The following is a 22381-nucleotide window of genomic DNA, read 5'->3' on the forward strand; positions in this document are numbered from 1 at the left end:
ACAATAATTAGAAGTACAATTTTATAACCTGAAATGGCAGATTTCTGTTGAGACTATGGAGATCTACTCTCTCATGTGAGAGAAAAAACTTTGGATTATTATCTTTTTAATTCTCTTTCGCCAGTTCAAATCATTTTACAAACATTTCCTTACTAATAGAAAGAAAGGAAAAGAGTAAGAAGCGCTGACCTAATTGGTTTATATAATATAATACACAATCAATGAATCTAATACTATAGTATCTAATGAAACTTTAAATGTGCTAATCATTTAAGGAAAACATTCTTATGATCTCTAAGTAACTAGATACATTTTTATGTAAGAATCCACATTCATGCAATAAAAGTGAACCACTGTATAAATCATACTAATCTAATAATTTTGGTGTAAAATGTATAGCTATTTTTTTTCACAGTTTTGTAAAGGTGTGGGTCTGGATTTTCATGAAGAAACTGGTTATGGTTGGGATTTGAAATGTCCCTCAAAGGCTCACTTGTTGAAGGCTTGAATCCCAATGCAGCAATGTTCAGAAGTGGGACTCTTTGGAGTGAATAGACCATGAGGACTCTGACTTCATGAATAGACAAATCCATTAATGGATTCAAAGCTGATGGTATTATTGGGATGGTAATGATGGATTCATAGCTGATGGTATTATTGGGAGGTGGTAGAAACTTCAGGAAGTGGATCATTAGGGAATGCCCTAGAAAGATATTACTTGTTCTAGGCCCCGAGCCCTCTCTCTCTGCTTCCTGGCCAACATGAGGTAACTAGATTTGTTCTACCACATCCTACTGGCTATGATGTTCTACCTCACCACAAATCCATAGCAATGTGGTTAGGCGACCACAGAGTGAAACCCTGAAATCATCAGCCAAAATAAATCTTTCCTTCTCTAAATTTACTTTCTCAGGAATTTTGTCATAGAGATGGAAAACTGACCAACACACTCATTAACCTGAACTTCCTAAGATTCTGATACTGATTTGTGAGCTAACAATATCCATACATAAACATGTCCACATGAACATGATTTCTGAGATTCTTATTTATCTTCAAAATCTTTATTTTTCATGAAAAAGGATAGTAAATTAGTCCTAAAGGGAAAAGTTGTTCCAGAATATGAAAACATAATGGAGACCAAGAATGTATACACCAAGGAGAGGAAAGACCCAAGAAGCAATTTTTGTTTGACTTGGTTTATAAGACCTGCCACCAAAAGGAAGCTATAAAATGGGCTAATTTTTTGACAAAATTCACTCCATTTTAAAAAAACTTATTCACATTATAAATTAAAACAGTATAAGGATTCTTTATTGTCAAATATTAACTTAATGCAAAAGTAGAATCTTTTTTTGTTTTGTTCCCAAGGAGTTTACTTGGGTCAACCTGGGGTGGGCCCCAAACCTAGAAGAAAGAGGGGGTGAAAGTGGTACAGTGGTGCAGTGGGAACTTCATCTAGAGTTGGGAAACTGCTCAGCAACCACCCTGCAACATTGGAGCCACAGACTCCTCCATCTTCATGAGAAACGGGCTGGCCCAGGCACAGTGCCCAACACTCATGTCTTGGGAGCCCTGGATGAAGTCTTGGCAGTCCCAGTACATGCTGTATGTGCCACTAAGGCCAGCCTAGTAGAGCCTAATGCTAAAGTTCTTTATCTGCAGGGGGAATTTCTCAAACACCTGCCCACGGTAGACAGTTTTCACCAAGATTTCTTCATCTTTAGCAGAAATGAAAAGAACCAGATGGGAGCCTTGGCAATAGTGTGATTAGGTGCAAGATTCTCTTTCACTGGAGAGGCTGTGTGCAGCATTTGTGGTGGGCTGGCATTGCTCTGCCACCTTGCAGTTCTTGAAGTGTGCTTATGGCCTTTGTAGCATTCTCTTATATAGCAATCACCCACAAAAATCAAAAGTTGAATGTGAGTTTGGTGTGGTGGCAAACGACCATAATCCCAGCCACTCAGCAAGTTGATGTAGGAAGGTTGCAAATGCAGGGCCAGCCTCAGCAATTAGCAGACCCTGTCTCAAAATTAAAGATTAATATAATGGCTGGGGATGTAGCTCAGTGGTAGAGTGCTTTAATTTCTAATACTTACCTGCCCCTGCAAAAGTAGAATTTAATTACCTCTCTACTAAAATAGCAATGAGACCAGAAGTATTTTGAATTTTAATAAGTTTTAAGAGATACTATTTCTCGCCAGAAAAAAATGGGTGAGATTATTGTGTGTACTGTGCGTTGATTTTATCATTTCCTTGATTAACATGAAAAAATAAATAAAAACCTTGTAATATACTCAAAGCTTCCCTGCTGCTTTATTATCTCTTCTAACTTTTTTAAAATTAGTAAGCTTTATTTTATTAGAGCAGTTTTGTGTTCAAACCAAAATTGAAAGGAGAGTGTTCGCCTACAGACCCTGTCCCCACACAAGTACAATCACTCTCACAAGCAATATCCTGCATAACAGTGGCACATATGCGTCCATCAAAACCTATAAATACATCACCATCACCTGAAGTCCATAGTTCACATAAGAGTTCACTTTCAGCACCTTTGTCTAGTATGAGTTAACTGTTTATGTCAATTTGTCTGTGGCTTCTATTTTGTACCATTGATCTACATGTCTATTTTGGTGCCAATACCATGCTACACACTGTGTCGATTTTGAGGAATATATGATAGCACGTATCCATATCAATAAAATAATATAAAATTAAATTGCTGGATAAAAAAGAGGGAATGATTAGAACGGAGCAACACATAATACATATAGTATGCTATGTCTGCATACTAATGACATAATTATAATATGAGCTTTACCTCTTTATTCATGTCAATTCCAAAGCTTCCACATACTGATAATTTAATTAGAATATCCAAGGGTCAGTTTCCTCATTTTTAATTTTGGCTTAGGAGTACTATAAATTTATGTGATATAAAGGATTAGAAAAAAGGATTACTGAAAGATGGAAAAAGAAAAAGTTGATGGCAGATTGGTAGTGGAGCTTCTGCACAGTACCCTGGGAGAGAGAAAAGAATCTGGAGTAAATTAAACCCAGACCTATCATCCCACCTTTCAAGAACACTCAGAGTTAAGAATGAATAGAGAAACTGACAAATTGACCTTCTAGTAAAACTTAAACTTAGTAAAAAGCAACTCCAAAACTACAAAGCAGGAGAAGTGATGGATATCTGGAGCTAGGATGATACACTTGGGGAAAATGCCACTGAAAGTCCTTACCACCACCACCAAGGCAGGACAAATTTATAATCATGCTCTTGATACCAGGTAAGGATGAGAAAGAAACATTCCATTGGTGAAAAGCTTGTAGTATATAAAATATAAAGTGAAAATGAACAATACTGATTATAATAAAATTTTAAAGCACATAATTGATATTCTTTCTTTAGATTACATTTTAATTTTTTTATTTCTGCAGATGCTTATTCAGAAACTTTCACTTAGTTTTCTTAATCCCATTTTCTATAAAACTTCAAGTTTATTCAACTATGAATTACTGTTAGAATTTTTAAGTAGAGATGATATAGTTTACTAAGTAGAGATGATGTAGTTTACTAAGGTATGTGGTTATAAAGATTACCAAAAACAAACTAGATAAAATTGTTAGCACTGTAACTGACATATCACATGACCTTGTTACACTGCAGTTTTAGTGATCATTATTCTGACTCAGGTGTACACAGCAGTTAAGGAAGAAAATTACCATGGATAATAACACTATCTTCTTTACTGAAGTACAGGATTGAATAAGCACTTAAGAAATAACACTGGTTTTCAAGGCCAGCAAGATCTTGGGGATATGACTGGCTAAAAGAGGTGAACAACCATACATTATTGTTCAGCAGAGTCACACAAAGTGATACCCAAAGCAAAATCTTAGGATAAGAGCAAGAATAAACTGGGAGAGATCAAATGAGAGGATTCCTACAGACAATAAGGCAAAAAGAATAGGCCTCAAGATGCTGCACAGAGAATCAACTCAAAAGAGTCAACCTAAGACATATGCCAAAGAAAGAAATGCAAAATACAATAAGAGACTATATAGGTATGATAAATGAAAGAATAAGAGATGACTACATAGTTTTACATCTAAGACAATAAAAAACAGGGTCAACACAAAACACAGGTTGTTCAGACTGAAGAAAAGGGAAAAGAAATTCAATTTGTTTTATGGTGAATTTGAGATGAAAAAAGATATTCAAGTGAATAGGTTCTACATATGTCAGCATTAGGGTGTAAATCTGGGAATACTTTCTATAAAAAAATCAGTTCATTGACTAAAAACAAAAATGAGTTCAAAAAGCTGGCATTGGAAGAAAACTATTCTTATGATACAGAATTTAAAACAAGAAAACAACGACAAAGGAGAAAAGTATCAAAACCACAAGAGAGCATGGATCTCACTAGACAAAGGAATCCTTTTATGGCACTGGAAACAAAGGAAGCACTCCAAGAAAAAGCGCTTGGATGTCTCAAAGTTATAGGTCACTAACTTTGAAAGCAATAAATTAGGAAAAAAATTAAGAATAGGAAATAAATACATAATTTTGCTATGTGGAAGTTTAGAGTTCCACACTAATTTTGTTTACTGTACTTGCTCATATTTGTTGTGAGACTGGGGGAAGAGGGAAGAAAGTTCTATGTGGTTACATAGTGAGGGGAGCTGGTATGACCTTGATGGAGATTAGTATTAAAAGAACAGTCAATATTCAAGCAATGAAATAGAAGAGGTCTCAAAAGCCTACCAACAAAGAAAAGTCTGGGACCAGATGGGTTCTCACTCGAGTTCTACAAGACCTTCAAAGAAGAGCTCATTCCAATACTTCTCAAAGTATTCCACGAAATAGAAGAGGAGGGAACCCTTCCAAACTCATTCTATGAAGCTAATATCACTCTGATACCAAAACCAGACAGAGACACATTGAGGAAAGAAATTTTCAGACTAATATCTCTAATGAATATAGATGCAAAAATTCTCAACAAAATTTTAGCAAATCGCATACAAAAACATCTTATAAAGATAGGGCACCATGATCAAGTGGGTTTCATCCCAGGGATGCAAGGTTGGTTCAATATCCAGAAATCAATAAATGTAATTCACCATATCAACAGACTGAAAGTTAAGAATTACATGATTATTTCAACAGATGCAGAAAAAGCATTTGATAAAATACAGCATCCCTTCATGCTCAAAACACTAGAAAAAATAGGGACAGTAGAAACATTCCTCAACATTGTAAAGGCCATCTATGCTAAACCCATGGTCAATATCATTCTAAATGAAGAAAAACTGAAAACATTCCCCCTAAAAACTGGAACAAGGCAGGGATGCCCTCTTTCACCACTTCTATTCAACATCATCCTTGAAACTCTAGCCAGAGCAATTACACAGACGAAAGAAATTAAAGGGATATGAATAGGAAAAGAAGAACTCAAACTATCCCTATTTGCTGATGACATGATTATATATTTAGAGGAGCCAGAAAATTCCACCAGAAAACTTCTAGAACTCATAAATGAATTCAGCAACGTTGCAGGATATAAAATCAATGCTCATAAATCTAATGCATTTTTATTCATAAGTGATGAATCCTCTGAAAGAGAATTTAGGAAAACTACCCCATTCACAATAGCCTCAAAAAAAAAAAAAAATACTTGGGAATCAATCTAACAAAAGAGGTGAAAGACCTCTACAGAACACTAAAGAAAGAAATTAAAGAAAACCTTAGAAGACAGAAAGATCTCCCATGTTCTTAGATAGGCAGAATTAATACTGTCAAAATGGCCACACTACCAAAAATACTATACAGATTCAATGCAATTTCAATTAAAATCCCAATGACGTACCTCACAGAAATAGAGCAAGCAATTATGAAATTCATCTGGAAAAATAAGAGACCCAGAATAGCTAAAGCAATCCTTAGCAGGAAGAGTGAAGCAGGGGGAATCACAATACCAGAACTTCAACTATACTACAAAGCAATAGTAACAAAAATGGCATGGTATTGGCACCAAAATAAACAGGTAGATCAATGGTACAGAATAGAGAACACAGAGACAAACCCAAATAAATACAGTTTTCTCATACTAGACAAAGGTGCCAAAAACATGCAATGGAGAAAAGACAGGCTGTTCAACAAATGGTGCTGAGAAAACTGGAAATCCATAAGCAGCAGAATGAAATAAACCCCTATTTCTCACCCTGCACAAAACTCAACTCAAATGGATCAAGCACCTCAGAATCAGCCAGAGACCCTGCACCTTATAAAAGAAAAAAAAGGTCCAAATTTCTATCATGTTGGCTTAGGATCAGACTTCCTTAACATGACTCCCAAAGCACAAGAAATAAAAGCAAGAATCAATAACTGGGATAGATTCAAACTAAAAAGCCTTTTCTCAGCAAAGGAAACTATCAGCAATGTGAAGAGAGAGCCTAAAGACTGGGAGAAAATCTTTGCACTCATACTTCAGATAGAGCACTAATCTCCAGAATCTATAAAGAACTCAAAAAAGTTTACACCAAGAATACAAATAACCCAATCAACAAATGGGCTAAGGAAATGAACAGACACTTCACAGAAGATCTACAAGCAATCAACAGATATATGAAAAACTGTTCAACATCTCTAGTAATTCGAGAAATGCAAATCAAAATACCCTAAGATTCCATCTGACCCCAATTAGAATGGTGATTATCAAGAATAGGTATTGGCAAGAATAGGTATTGGCAACAATAGGTATTGGCAAGGATATGGGGAAAAAGGTACACTCATACGTGGCTGGTGGGGTTGCAAATTAGTGCAGCCACTCTGGAAATCAGTGTGCAGATTCCTTAGAAAACTTGAAATGGAACCACCATTTGACCCAGCTATCCCAGTCCTTGGCCTATACCCAAAGGACTTAAAATCATACTACAGTGATACAGCCACATCAATGTTCGTAGCTGCTCAATTCACAATAGCCAGATTGTGGAACCAACCTAGATACTCTTCAATAGATGAATGGATAAAGAAACTGTGATGTGTGTGTGTGTGTGTGTGTGTGTGTGTGTGTGTATACACACACACAATGGAATATTAGCCATGAAGAAGAATAAAATTATGTCAGTCGCAGGCAAATGGATGAAGTTGGAGAATATCATGCTAAGTGAGATAAGCCAATCCCAAAAAACCAAAGGACAAATGATCTCACTGATAAGCGGATAATGGTACATAACGGGGGGTGGGAGGGAGGCAAGAATGGAGGAAGGATGAATTGTATAGAAGAAAAGAGGGGTGGGGTGGGGAGGGGTGGGGGGAAGTAAAAATAACAGAATGAGAAAAACATAATTTCCCTATGTACATGTATGATTACACAAATGGTATGACTCTACTTCATGTACAACCAGAGAAACAAGTTGTACCCCATTTGTTTACAATGAATCAAAATAAATAAATTATTTTAAAAAAAGAACAGTCAATAACATGGTTGTAAAATATACAGAAGAACAAAGCAAACGAAATAATTTATTTTTAAAAGAATAAAAGAAATATGGTGGCCAGTAAACATTTGGAAAGGCTCAGAAAGAAGAAATTAAAACTTGAAGAGTAATAATGTCTCAATTGCCAAATTATTAAAGATTTTTATCACACAATATTCAGCCTGAATGAGGGGGCAGGAAGCTACTGTTAGACCCTGAATACAACAAACTGGACAACCTTTCTGAAGGGCAGATTTGCAATGTATTTCTAAAGTGTTTGAAATGCAATACACCTTGATTTGGTAATTAGTCCTAGGAATTAGTTCCAAAGATATAAGCAGAGATACTCATGATGATTTTATATAAAAATGCTGAGCTCACCAACACCTTGAAACAAAACTTTTTTTTTTTTTTTGCAGTACTGGAGATCGAACTCATGGCCTTATGCTTCCAAGGCAAGCACTCTACCAGCTGAGCTATCTCCCCAGCCCAACACTTTTATTTTCTACTTCATATTTTGATACATTTTTCAAAATCTTATCCATGAACGATTAAAATGTCATTTGCACATACTTATTTCACAATTGCTGACATTTTACAGTGATTAGGAATATAGTCAAAAAGGTTTTCTTTTCGATTGAAAGGTTATAGTTCCCTGCTCTTCATAAAATAATGCATATGTGGCTAATGACAAAATAATTCAGCTAAGGTGATACAGATTGAACTCAATCTATAATCTAACTCAAAGCCAAAAGGGCATATTCTCAAAAAAATGTATGGGACAGGGAGAATTTGTACATGGTTTGGAGCTGCTACATTTCAACAGGAATTTCACAATGCCTATCATATACAATCAATTAATCAGAAAACCAGTATTTATAATAGCATGTTCTAATATAATGTGTCTGTACAAAACATCTCTGTTGGTGCATACCCGTGTGCCTCAAAATAGGAAAAAGAAAAAGGTCTGGAAAAAAGTATTGAAAAAAGAAAAAAAAGTCAAAGGATTCATGAGCAGCAGGGCTGGTGATTAAACGTTAAAGGAAGTCCTTCAGGCAACAGGAGCATGACACTGGGTGGAAAGGTGCATGTCCACCAAGGAATGAGGAGCATGGAAGGGCTGAGAGAGGCGTCAAGTGCAGAGCACTCAGCAACAGACAACTGGCATTCTGCTAGGTGTCTTCTTTGCATTGAGAGACTAGTGTGAAAAAGAGGGATCCTGTGATTAAAATGCTGATCCAACATAATTCCTCCTATCTGCCTCAGTGCAGACTAAGGAAATAAGAAAGCACAATGCTAGTGCATTACTATTTACATTAAAATAAAATTTATTTTGAAAAGGCTTTCCTCATTTCAAAACTGATTTATTCATTGAAGAAAAATTTACAATCTGATACGCTATAAAAAGTGAAGAAAATAAAAACTACTTTCAATTTTATTTTTAAACCATGGGAAGAAGGGATGGGGGAGGGGGTTGGGGGAGTTGCTATTTTTTTTTTCTTTTTTTTTTATTGTAAACAAATGGGATACATGTTGTTTCTCTGCTTGTACAAGGCATAAAGGCATATCACTTGTGTAATCATAAATTTACATGTTTGATTCATTGTTATTTTTTCCCTTCCCCCCACCCCTCCCACCCCTCTTTAACCTCTATACAGTACTTCCTTCCTCCATGCTTGCCCCCCTCCCTAACCCTAACTCTAACCCTAACACTAACCCTTCCCTCCTCCCCATTATGTGTCATCCTCCACTTATTAGCGATATCATTCGTCCTTTGGCTTTTTGAGATTGGCTTATCTCACTTACCATGATATTCTCCAATTTCATCCATTTGCCTGCAAATGCCATAATTTTATCATTCTTTATGGCTGAGTAATATTCCATTGTATATATATGCCACAGTTTCTTTATCCACTCATCAATTGAAGGGCATCTAGGTTGGTTCCACAGTCTGGCTATTGTGAATTGAGCAGCTATGAACATTGATGTGGCTGCATCTCTGTAGTATGCTGATTTTAAGTCCTTTGGGTATAGGCCAAGGAGTGGGATAGCTGGGTCAAATGGAGGGGCCATTCCAAGTTTTCTAAGGAATCTCCACACTGCTTTCCAGAGTGGCTGCACTAATTTGCAGCCCCACCAGCAATGTATGAGTGTACCTTTCTCCCCACATCCTCGCCAACGCCTGTTGTTGCTCGTATTCTTCATAATCGCCATTCTAATTGGGGTGAGATGGAATCTTAGGGTGCTTTTGATTTGCATTTCTCTTACTACTAGAGATGTTGAACATTTTTCCATATGGTTGTTGATTGCTTGTAGATCTTCTTCTGTAAAGTGTCTATTCATTTCCTTAGCCCATTTGTCGACTGGATTATTTGAAATTCTTGGAGTAGAGTTTTTTGAGTTCTTTATAGATTCTGGAGATTAGTGCTCTATCTGAAGTATGATTGGCAAAGATATTCTCCCACTCTGTAGGCTCTTTCTTCGCATTGCTGATAGTTTCCTTTGCTGAGAGAAAGCTTTTTAGTTTGAATCTATCCCAGTGGTTGATTCTAGCTTTTATTTCTTGTGCTATGGGAGTCCTGTTAAGGAAGTCTGGTCCTAGACCAACAAGGTGAAGATTTGGAACTACTTTTTCTTCTATAATCTGCAGGGTCTCTGGTCTGATTCCGAGGTCCTTAATCCATTTTGAGTTTAGTTTCGTGCATGGTGAGAGATATGGGTTTAGTTTCATTCTGTTGCATATGGATTTCCAATTCTCCCAGCACCATTTGTTGAAGAGGCTATCTTTTCTCCATTGCATATTTTTGGCCCCTTTGTCTAGTATGAGAAAGTTGTATTTATTTGGGTTTGTGTCCGTGTCCTCTATTCTGTACCATTGATCTACCTTTCTATTTTGGTACCAATACCATGCCGTTTTTGTTACTATTGCTTTGTAGTAGAGTTGAAGATCTGGTATTGCAATACCCCCTGTTTCACTCTTCCTGCTAAGGATTGCTTTAGCTATTCTGGGTTTCTTATTCTTCCAGATGAATTTCATAATTGCTTGCTCTATTTCTGTAAGGTACGTCATTGGGATTTTAATTGGAATTGCATTGAATTTGTATAGCACTTTAGGTAGTATAGCCATTTTGACAATATTAATTCTTCCTATCCAAGAACATGGAAGATCTTTCCATCTTCTAAGGTGTTCTTTAATTTCTTTCTTTAGTGTTGTATAGTTCTCATTGTAGAGGTCTTTCACCTCTTTTGTGAGATTGATTCCCAAGTATTTTATTTTTTTCGAGGCTATTGTGAATGGGGTAGTTTTCCTAATTTCTCTTTCTGAAGATTCATCACTTATGTATAAAAATGCGTTGGATTTATGGGCATTGATCTTGTAACCTGCTACTTTACTGAATTCACTTATGAGTTCTAAGAGTTTTCTGGTGCAATTTCCAGGTTCCTCTAAATATATAATCATGTCATCAGCGAACAGGGATAGTTTGAGTTCTTCTTTTCCAATTCGTATCCCTTTAATTTCTTTGGTTTGTCTAATTGCTCTGGCCAGAGTCTCAAGAACGATGTTGAATAGAAGTGGTGAAAGAGGGCATCCCTGCCTTGTTCCAGTTTTTAGGGGGAATGCTTTCAGTTTTTCACCATTTAGAATGATATTAGCCATGGGCTTAGCATAAATGGCCTTTACAATGTTAAGGAATGTTCCCACTATCCCTATTTTTTCTAGTGTTTTGAGCATGAAGGGGTGCTGTATTTTATCAAATGCTTTTTCTGCATCTATTGAAATAATCATGTGATTCTTGACTTTAAGTCTATTAATATGGTGAATTACGTTTATTGATTTCCTGATGTTGAACCAACCTTGCATCCCTGGGATGAAACCCACTTGATCATGGTGCACTATCTTTTTAATATGTTTTTGTATGCGATTTGCTAAAATTTTGTTGAGAATTTTTGCGTCGATGTTCATTAAGGATATTGGTCTGAAATTTTCTTTCCTTGATGAGTCTCTGTCTGGTTTAGGTATCAGTGTGATATTGGCTTCATAGAATGAGTTTGGGAGGGTTCCCTCCTCTTCTATTTTATGGAATACTTTGAGAAGTATTGGAATGAGCTCTTCTTTAAAGGTTTTGTAGAACTCGGCTGAGAACCCATCTGGTCCCGGACTTTTCTTTGTTGGTAGGCTTTTGATGACTTCTTCTATTTCAGTACTTGAAATTGGTCTATTTAAATTGTTTATGTCCTCCTCGTTCAGTTTAGGCAATTCATATGTCTCTAGAAACCTGTTGATGTCTTCGAAATTTTCTATTTTGTTGGAGTATAGATTTTCAAAATAGCTTCTAATTATGTTTTGTATTTCCATCCTGTCTGTTGTGATATTTCCTTGTTCATTCCGAATTTTAGTGATTTGGGTTTTCTCTCGTCTTCTCTTTGTTAGTGTGGCTAAAGGTTTATCAATTTTGTTTATTTTTTCGAAGAACCAACTATTTATTTTGTCAATTTTTTGTATTGTTTCTTTTGTTTCAATTTCATTGATTTCAGCTCTGAGTTTAACTATTTCCTGTCTTCTACTACTTTTGGTGCTGTTCTGTTCTTCTTTTTCTAGGGCTTTGAGCTGTAGTGTTAGGTCATTTATTTGTTGAGTTTTACTTCTTTTATTAAATGCGCTCCATGAAATAAATTTCCCTCTAAGTACTGCTTTCATAGTGTCCCAGAGATTTTGATATGATGTTTCTTTGTTTTCATTTACCTCTAAGAATTTTTTAATTTCCTTCCTAATATCTTCTGTTATCCATTCATCATATAATAGCATATTGTTTAATCTCCAGATGTTGGAATAGTTTCTGTGTTTTACTCTTTCATTTATTTCTAACTTCAATCCATTATGATCTGATAGAATACATGGTAGTGTCTCTATCTTCTTGTATTTGCTAACATTAGCTTTGTGGCATAATATATGGTCTATTTTAGAGAAGGATCCATGTGCTGCTGAGAAGAAAATGTATTCACTCTTGGTTGGATGGTATATTCTATAAATGTCCGTTAAGTCTAAATTATTGATTGTGTTATTGAGATCTATGTTTTCTTTGTTCAATTTTTGTCTGGAAGATCTGTCCAGTGGTGAGAGCGGCGTGTTAAAATCTCCTAGTATTATTGTGTTGTGGTCTATTTGGTTTCTGAAATTGAGAAGGATTTGTTTGACATACATAGATGAGCCACTGTTTGGGGCATAGATGTTTATGATTGTTATATCTTGCTGATTTATGCTTCCCTTAAGCAGTATGAAATGACCTTCTTTATCCCTTCTGACTAACTTTGGCTTGAAGTCCACACTATCGGAAATGAGGATGGATACTCCAGCTTTTTTGCTGAGTCCATGTGCATGGTATGTTTTTCCCCATCCTTTCACCTTTAGTCTATGGGTATCTTTTTCTATGAGGTGAGTCTCTTGCAGGCAACATATTGTTGGATCTTTCTTTTTAATCCAGTCTGCCAGTCTATGTCTTTTGATTGATGAATTCAGGCCATTAACATTCAGGGTTATTATAGAGAAATGATTTGGATTCCCAGTCATTTGGTTCATTTTTAAAATTTTGTTTATTTATTTGTTTGACACAACTTGTTTCCTCCTTTATTTGACAATTCCTTTAGGATAATTCCTCCCTTTGCTGTTTTGCTTCTTTGTTTTTCATCTCTTCCTCATGGAATATTTTGTTGAGAATGTTCTGTAATGCTGGCTTTCTTTTTGTAAATTCTTTTAGCTTTTGTTTATCATGGAAGGATTTTATTTCATCGTCAAATTTGAAGGTAAGTTTGGCTGGGTATAAGATTCTTGGTTGGCATCCATTTTCTTTCAGGGCTTGAAAAATGTTGTTCCAGGCCCTTCTAGCTTTTAGGGTCTGGATTGAAAAATCTGCTGATATGCGTATTGGTTTCCCCCTGAATGTAATTTGGTTCTTTTCTCTCACAGCCTTTAAAATTCTGTCTTTATTTTGTATTTTAGGTATTTTCATTATAATGTGCCTTGGTGTGGGTCTGTTGTAATTTTGTGTATTTGGAGTCCTATAAGCCTCTTGAACTTGATTTTCCATTTCATTCTTCAGATTTGGGAAATTTTCTGATATTATTTCATTGAATAAATTGTTCATTCCTTTGGCTTGTTTCTCTAGGCCTTCCTCAATCCCAATAATTCTTAAATTTGGCCTTTTCATGATATCCCATAGTTCTTGTAGATTCTGTTCATGATTTCTTACCATCTTCTCTGTTTGTTCAACTTTGTTTTCAAGGTTAAATATTTTGTCTTCAATGTCTGAGGTTCTGTCTTCCAGGTGTTCTATCCTATTGGATATGCTTTCTATGGAGTTCTTAATTTGGTTTATTGTTTCCTTCATGTCAAGGATTTCTGTTTGGTTTTTTTTCAATATCTCTAACTCTTTATTGAAATGATCTTTTGCTTCCTGTATTTGTTCTTTTAGCTGTCGATTGGTGCGATCATTCAATGCTTGCATTTGCTCTTTCATCTCATCGTTTGCTTCTCTGATCATTTTAATTATGTACATTCTGAACTCCTTTTCTGTCATTTCTTCTGCCATGCTGTCATTGGGTTTTATTGATGTAACATCTAGATTTGTTTGCAGCATTTTCTTTCCTTGTTTTCTCATATTGTTCAGGTATCAGTGGACCGCTGAGATATTGCAGATTTCCTCTATTGACTTACAATGTCCCTGAAGATTTCTATATATATCCCCCCTTAGCCTTCAGTAGCCTGAAGTCTTGGAGGAAGTTGATAATGCGGTGCTCCACAAGGAAGCTGCCTCTGTAGGAGTGGTGGCCTTCAGGTGGGGTATAATCCCTGCTAGTGGGCAGAGGTGCCTCCACTTGTTGACCAATGGTCATCCAAAGGGGACCTAGGCTGCGGGCTGAGGCAAGGCCTGTTTGGGCCTGAGTCTCTGGTTTTACCGTCCTTGTGGGGAAACGTCACCCGGCAGGGAAGACTCAGCCGGTGGGGAGGTGTCGCTGGTCAGTTCCCTCCTAGAGGTTCCCCTCAATTTACAGCTACCGCCTGGGCTGGGCTGCCTTCCTCTGTAAAGTTCCCAGGGGCCCGGCCCTACCTCCTGGGCCTGGGAGCCTCATCCTTCGCAGATGAATCTCCTTAGGCTGCCCCTCCTCAGAGAATCTGCCCGCAGGCCTGGAACCTTCGCTCCACCCTAAGCCTGTCTCTGTGCGGCTCTTCCACCAAGAAGCCTCCTAGATCCTGGGACCCTGCTCTGCACCTAATCGCCTGGCTATGCGGCCCCTCCTCTGAGCAGCCACCTGGGGCCCCGTACAATCGCTCTGAGTCCCAGAGACCCGCCACAGGCCTCTTCCTCCAGACTGCCGCCCAGTATTCCGGTGCAGTCACTAGGAGTCCAAGAAACTCACTGTGTGCCTCCTCCTCCCACCAACCACCCGTAGCCCTGGGCAATCAATCACTCTGAGTCGTAGTGACCCTCCCCGTTCCTCCTCCTTCTCCAAATAACCCCCTGGGTGTTCAGGAGCAGTCGCTCTGAGTGGCTCTGAATCCACGTGACCCGCTGCACGCATCCTCTGGGCAACCGCCCAGAGCTCTGGTGCGGTCACTCAAGACCAAGCGACCCACCACGCTTCTCCTCCAGGCAGCCCCCCTGTGTTCAGGAGCTGTCACTTTAAGTCCAAACAACTCACCACTCGCCTTCTCCTCTGAGCAGCCGCCTGGAGCGCTAATGCAGTCACTGCGAGTCCACACAATCCGCCGCGCTCCTCCTCCTCCTCCTCCTACTCCTCCGGGCAGGCCCCGGGGTTCAGAAGCAGTCGTTCTGAGTCCAAACTGCTCGCCGCGCGGCTGCTCCTCTGGCAACCTCCTGTAGCTCTGGTGCAGTCACTCCAAATCCAAGTGGCCACGCTCCTCCTCCTCCTCCTTCTCAGGGCAGGCCCCGGTGTCCTGAGTCCACACAGCTCTCCTCGCCACTCCTCCCCTGGGCAGCCGCCGGAACCCCAGTGGTTGCTCCGAGTCCCAGCGTTGTGCCAAGCGGCCTTCTTTACGGCGCTTTACGGCGCTCCCAGTTGTCCGAGTTCACTGCTCCCGCGGGGGGAGGGGCGTCTCACCGGCAGCTCTACTTCACAAAGTTTCCTGCGTTCCGGGACCACCGTCCCATCCGGGATGCCTTCCCAACGGGTGAGAGTCACCCAGCTGCTTTGAGTTGGTCCCAAGTGTCTCAATATCTCCTCTTTTGAATCCTGAGTCCTGGAGCAACATGAAATGCAGCCACCCTCTAGGCCGCCATCTTGAAACCCCTCTCCGAGAACTTTGGTTTAGATTCAGAATGGTTCCCTCTCTTTCTAGCAAGGATCCAGGTTTCTCCAAGTGGGACTCTCCCTCCGGGTTTCCATGGATGGGTTGGGCGGGGTGGCCACCCACCGGTCTCCCCAATGTGGCTACCAAGCTGGAGATGCTGGCCTCGCGCTCTAGCCTTTCCAGCTACGGCCGGGCGGGAGTTGCTATTTGAGGGGCATTTCAATTTATCTTTTTATAGTCAGACTGTGGAATGATTAAAGTGAAGACAAGCTTAAAAAACTAAAAATGAGCACAGGTGGAGAGGTAAAGACAACTGGAGATGAGAGGAACAATGGTTAAAAAGGAAGCAATGGCTCAGGTTTACTCCCACCACAGACTACTCCTACAATCCAATAGATCATGAGCCAGCTGATTATCCCATTTACCGACAGTTATGGTAGGGGAAGTGTCTGACACTCCATTTGAGTCTCTTCCCGTGTGAGAGGGTTTCTTTAGAGTTTTTTTTGGTTTGTTTGTTTGTTTTGGTTTTGGTTTTGGTACTACGGATTAAACCAAGGGCGCTTAACCATTGAGCCACTTTCCTCAGCCCTTTTTATTTTTTATTTTGAGACAGGGTCTCCTCCAGAACCTCGCTAGGTTGCTTAGGCTGGCTTTGAACTTGTGATTCTCCTGCCTCACCCTCCCAAATTGCTGGGATTACAATCATATGCCTTCATGTCTAGCCAAGGATAATGTTTAGATGCAACCTCACAGACAGTAGCACTAATAATCTCTCTCAAATCTTACCTATAATTAAACAGGATAAACAAGGGGCGACTCTTGGTATAAAAATTAAGTGAACAGATCTCTGCATCCCAGAATACAAATAATCAGCTCTAGGGATAATCTGGTCTTACCAAAAATTTCCAGAATAGCAGAGGAAATAGTCTGTTTTGCCTAGGAACACTCTCTACTGGAATGGAATGTATGGGAATGTACCTGACTCATTTCTAAAAGCCATCTCATCATGGTTATTTCCTCAATAATTTTCCTATACTCTGGTCATCAAAAGTGTGCACCAACACTGCTCTTTAGCCCCAGTCTGATATTTCTGAGATTCCTCAATCCTTCTACCCACAAAACCAGAATTAATGGGGATAAAGCTAATGAAAATATATGTTAGGCTATTCTAGGGTTTGTTTAATGTTTTTAGATAATTATTTATTGACATGATGTTTCTGGGAAGAGAAAAAATAAAAACAAAACAAAAAAACTCTACCTCACATATCTCACAGAGCTTATGTTAACAAAGAACCAAGCATGAATGGCATGGAGACCAGCAGGAGCAATAGTAATGTACTTTGGCCAACAGAGATAGTCCCCAAAATGCTAGATAGTGAAGATTTAAATGTACGAGAAAATACCTATCAAGGTAGCAATGTCAGGGTGAAAGCAAAATATTTGACTAGAAGACTGACACAAGAGAGTGTACCCAAAAAGGAAACTTGTTTTGCTTAATAGAATCATGAAAGAAGTCTGGAGAAAATAGTGTCAAAAAGTGTCCTGTAATCATACAATCTACATTAAAGGCAACAAAACTAATGGTTAGTATTTATAATATTATTTTGTTAAAAAAATTAGAACTCAAAGAGAAGATGAAATGGGTTATGATGTCCTTTAGATAAATTATAAGTTACCATGTAAGGGATAATTTAGAAAAAAATAAATAAATGTGTTAGGCTCAAATAAATGTATCAAAAGTGATTAAAACACAAGGATTTACTCATGTAAAAAATATTTTTTGAGTATTCCCTGTATTTAAGGCCCTATATGAGAAGGTAAAGGCATGATATCTTGAACAACAACAACAACAACAAAATATATATAAGGGAGGAATGTAGGAATAAGGGAGAATCTAAAATGTTTTAACTGCACTGGATAATGCAGAAAGTGAATACTCAGACAAAACTTTTTTTAAGTACTCAGAGTACAGTTAGAGGTTATGAGCCATTTGGAAGGGGTAAAAAACAATCAAAATATAAAAGTTTATTATATGGGGGCAGGAAACAAGAAGGGGGGATACATTTATATGTACCTATTATAACAACAGCAGGATTGATAATACGAAGTAAACATTTATTGAAAAGAACTGAGGAAATGAACACTGAGACTGATAAAGCAAAGATCTAAGGTCAGTATAAATAATGAAACTACACAGAAGAAAAAAATCAGTAAGTAGGTTAACAGAAAACAAATCTAATTTTTAAAAGGAGGGAAAAATAAATAGGTTTATGTTTGGGACAAAAGAAACAAGTTAAGTGCTGAATGAAAATTTTTCGACCTTTGTGTTTTTTAAACAATTTGTATTTTGGTTTGGAATTATAATTCATTCATTTGGGGGAGGAAGGTTCATAACAATTTATAATTGTTTGAAGAGTAACTATAAAAATTATTTCCTATCACCTGGAAATGTTTTTTAAAGTTTTCAACAAAGTTAGTGATGAGGTAGATTTTACAAACAAATTATAGCTCACTTAGAAGAAAGGTGTTAAATTAATACCTGAAAATACTACTACCACTATGCAACTGATTAAAGGGTCAAATAGGTTATTTCTTTTACTACTCTAGAAGTAAGACTTCTTAAGCTACTTTCAAACACAAAATATTCACATTCTACCTTCTTTAAGTGTGATACACATGCAGTCCCCTGGACATTCACTCAAAAGATCCACTTTAGACCTTCTCTGTGCAAAGTATCAGAGTGAGTGCTATGGGAGTATGGACAAGGCTACTGACTAGCATGTGGGCCCTAAACACACAGAAAAAACACAGAAGGTACAGTGTTCTCTTTATATAAATCAATTTAGTATTCCTGGGGAAGTATCTCCACATATCCATGTTTTTAGGATTACAAAAGAAAAAATACCACTATGGGTCTCACAGATTTCAAAAATTACTTTCAACATGCTTTATTATTTCTTGATAAGATGACTAAAGCATAGTCTTAAATATTGAAAAAAAAATCAAAGCCTTTTATTCAATGTTCCTAAAAAATAAGATGGTACTTCTTTGAATTTGGCAGTCATATTTGGAGTCTACTTTTCTTTCTATTGCCAACCTTCGACTTTCAGTTTTAACCTGAAACATCATAAGGCTAGTGTGAGGATTAATCAAAATCTTTACAATAAAGATACAGGCAGCCTCAGACGATGAAAGGTAAAACATTAAACAATCATGACCTGATGTTCCGCTACACATCATAACTATCCAAAGAGGATGTGTTAAGCGCACCCTGTCAGAGCCCACTCCTAGCAATTTTAATTGTACAGGTGTGGGTGGTACTTAAGAACCAGCATTTTTAGATAGAACATGTTTAGAGAAGCCCCAATCTCCAGCATTACCATCAATGCAAAAGAAGAATTCCTAATTTCCCTTCTATCTCTGTCATTTTCAAAATCCCCAGAACTATTATTATTTGTTTCAGTATTTCTGAAGTAAAACCACATGCTAACCACCATAGTACAAGTTTGTCAGCTATACATGGCTTGTTTTTTTGTCCACTTCTCACTAGACAGATAAATGAATGGCAAAATTCAAAAGGTAGACAGATACAGATCTCATTTATCTAATATACATTAAAGCAGATATTCAGCCTACAAATGAGAAAGTAATTCAAGTGTTTTCACATTTTCTACATCTGAGAAACACTCTGAAATTCTGTCCTTAAGAAAAAAAAAATTCTAAAGAAGAAAGATAACACTGAAAGAAATTTCCAGTTAAGTTTCCTAGGATTTTAAGTCACTAAAAACTACAGTTAGCTTACCTGCCATCCCGCTGAGCAGCACCACCTTCCGTTACTGTCTTGACAAATATTCCCAGCTTCTCAAGTCCAGCATCTGCTCCAACGCCCATTCCAATAATACTTATACCAAGACCATCCTCATCTATGAAAAAGAAAAAAGAATGAAACACCCTAGATTTTACACTAGTCCAGCTGATATAACTACTTGGTAAGGCCTATTGCTGCCTCGAATTTTGTTCTTCTTTATGACACATGATATCCTTGCCTCAGCAGAAATTCTTTTCTAAGATGGTGAGAAAGACTATCAAATAAGATTCCCCAAAGGGCTCAGGAGTGTCACATCATTTTTTAACTGAGGCTAATTCATTTTGATCTTAGAAAAGCTAATGATTTGGTTACTGAACAGTCAATCTACCTTAAAACACAGACTCTCCAAATAATTCTATGAATTATTTTAGGCATAACCACACACATAATAAAATGCATGCATAATTTTAAATAAATATGATCCATGAAATATTTGGAATTTCTTCTTGAATCATGTGATCATATTTTCTATTTATCTATTCAAAATAATAAGACAGTATGTCTGAGTTTTTCCCCTGTGCTACTATATAAGTACATACATTAACCAAAAGTTAAAATATATAAACATACCACACACACACACACACACACACACACACACACAAGATTTAGTTTTTCTTCTTTTACATTCCTTTACATAGTCCATTGCAGATTACTTAAATTCAAGGGGCTGGGGATATAGCTCAGTTGGTAGGGTGCTTGCCTTGCAAGCACGAGGCCCTGGGTTAAATCCCCAGTACCACAAAAAAAAAAAAAAAAAAAAAAAAAAAAATTCGATGATAACTCATGGATATCAACTTACATAGCTCTAAATCATTTCTAATGACTGCATAATATTTAAGGGTAAGATGATATCATAAAATATCAAACCATTTCTCTATTGACAGGCACTCATCTTTGTTTCAATTTTTTATTGTTATTTGGGCCACATAAGCATTTATTTTATTTTTAATTTGCTTTATATTCATGTGTTTATGCATATTTCCACTTGTCCTTTCCATGAACATATACAGTTCAACACTGATAAAATCAAAGACACAATATTTTGTATACTACATGTTTTGGTTAACATTCAAGGTTATTATCCGATAGCCTCAAAGTCTTCGTAATCACCCTTTTTCAGCAGCATAAAAAATTGATACTAGCTAATCAACAGTGATAGATTATTAAAGAAAAACTACGCCATATACTCAATAGAATGTTTAATGCTTTTAAAAGACTTTGCAACAATAACCTTTACTATGTATTTATAATTATTAATTCTTTGAAGAGGATTTATCTCATTGATTATTACATATTACCACCTTCTGCCTTAAGTACAACTAACACAACCCTGCATCTTTATTCTACAAAAAGAAGGCATTTGGCAAAGTGTGATTTGATTGCTCAGTGGTATACTACAAGAAATTTTCATGTCTTCCCTGGAAGCGTTTTCTCATACGAACCCCAGCTGAAGGCACTTCCACACTGGTTGTAGGCACAAGCATCTCTCCAGTGTGAGAACTTTGCAGCTAACTAATGTCTGAGTGATCACCAAAGATTTTTCTCATTCATTACATTTAGAATGTTTACATACATGTGATTTTTCATAGTGATTTCACTGAAACTGCTTTTCTGGTACAAATACTCTTATTCTCTAGCTAAAGATTTCCCTCAGAATGAGTTTTCTTGTGCACATGAAGGTCAGATGTGTGCTGAAAGCTTTCCACATTGTTTAGTGTCTAAGGTTTCTTCTCTCCCAAGAGAATTCTCTTGTGAGTACCAATTTTAGCTGATGGCTGAATTCTTGTTCACATTCATCATAATCACAGAATTTCTCTAGAGTGTGAATTTGTTCCTGTGATGGTTACTTAAAGCCTGCCCATCATGTTTGCATCCACTTGCATCGCCTCACCCCTGTGGTTTAAAGAGATGATCACTATAGCTGTTCCACACTGAAGAATGTCAAAGGATTTGTTTCCCGAGTGACATCTCTCTCGGGTACTAGCATTCTACTTGAATTCCTCTTCACACTGACTATACTTAGAGGGTTTATCTTCATTACAAATTGTTAAAACCAATATTGCGCTTTTGACCAAAACATTTTCATACGCATTCAAAAGGCTCCTCTCAAATGGGATATCTCTGTACTGTCATGACAGGAAATTCCAGCAACTATTCTGTGTGAAAATTACTTCTTGGTTTTTAAGTCACTTTTCCTGCCTGGACTTGGGCCTCCCTAATAAAGCTTTTGTTGTTGTTGTTCTTTTCTTTCCTTCCATAGTGCTTCTCATTGCTCAAATGAGAAAATCACTCAAATTTTCAGAGCTAAAAACCTGGTAGCAGGAAAAGCAAAATTAACATGAGCCATACTGAATTTGTGCAGACTACCTACAAGAAGAAGGAATGACTGAAAGGTGAAACAAGGAAGAACTCAATGAATGCACAGAAACCCATGACTGATGTTCCCAAGCATCTCATCTCTTCTCTATTCAGAGGAAATGGGTAAAATTCAGAACTACATACTTGAAGGCCATTGATTGCTGGGGCTGCACTGTCAAGAACCAAGCAGTCCCCTTATCCTCCTCTATATACATTCCTAGGGACAGGCACAGGATCTAAATGCGGAAAGCAGACAAAAAAGATGTGGAAGACAGTGAGGTTGTGCTACCATGGAAGATGCTTTCACCACACTGTGCTGCTCAACACTGACTTTCTCAGGCAATAAGCCTATGTTGGTAAAA

General features: G+C 37.5%; 1 protein-coding gene across 12 annotated transcripts in view; it reads right to left on the reverse strand.

The window, feature by feature from the left end:
* Positions 1–22381, reverse strand: part of PPP1R9A (protein phosphatase 1 regulatory subunit 9A) — a 355775-nt gene that overhangs the window by 120340 nt on the left and 213054 nt on the right. For all 12 annotated transcript variants that reach the window (XR_013765931.1, XM_079152241.1, XM_079152237.1 and 9 more), the window contains one exon: positions 19593–19713. Coding sequence is in view for 11 of the 12 variants with exons in the window: in XM_079152241.1 (XP_079008367.1) it covers positions 19593–19713 (121 nt within the window). In the remaining variant the exon portion in view is untranslated. The remainder of the gene's footprint in view (positions 1–19592; positions 19714–22381) is intronic.

This window comes from Sciurus vulgaris (genome assembly GCF_902686455.1).
Source record: "Sciurus vulgaris genome assembly, chromosome: 8".
NCBI lineage: Eukaryota > Metazoa > Chordata > Mammalia > Rodentia > Sciuridae > Sciurus > Sciurus vulgaris.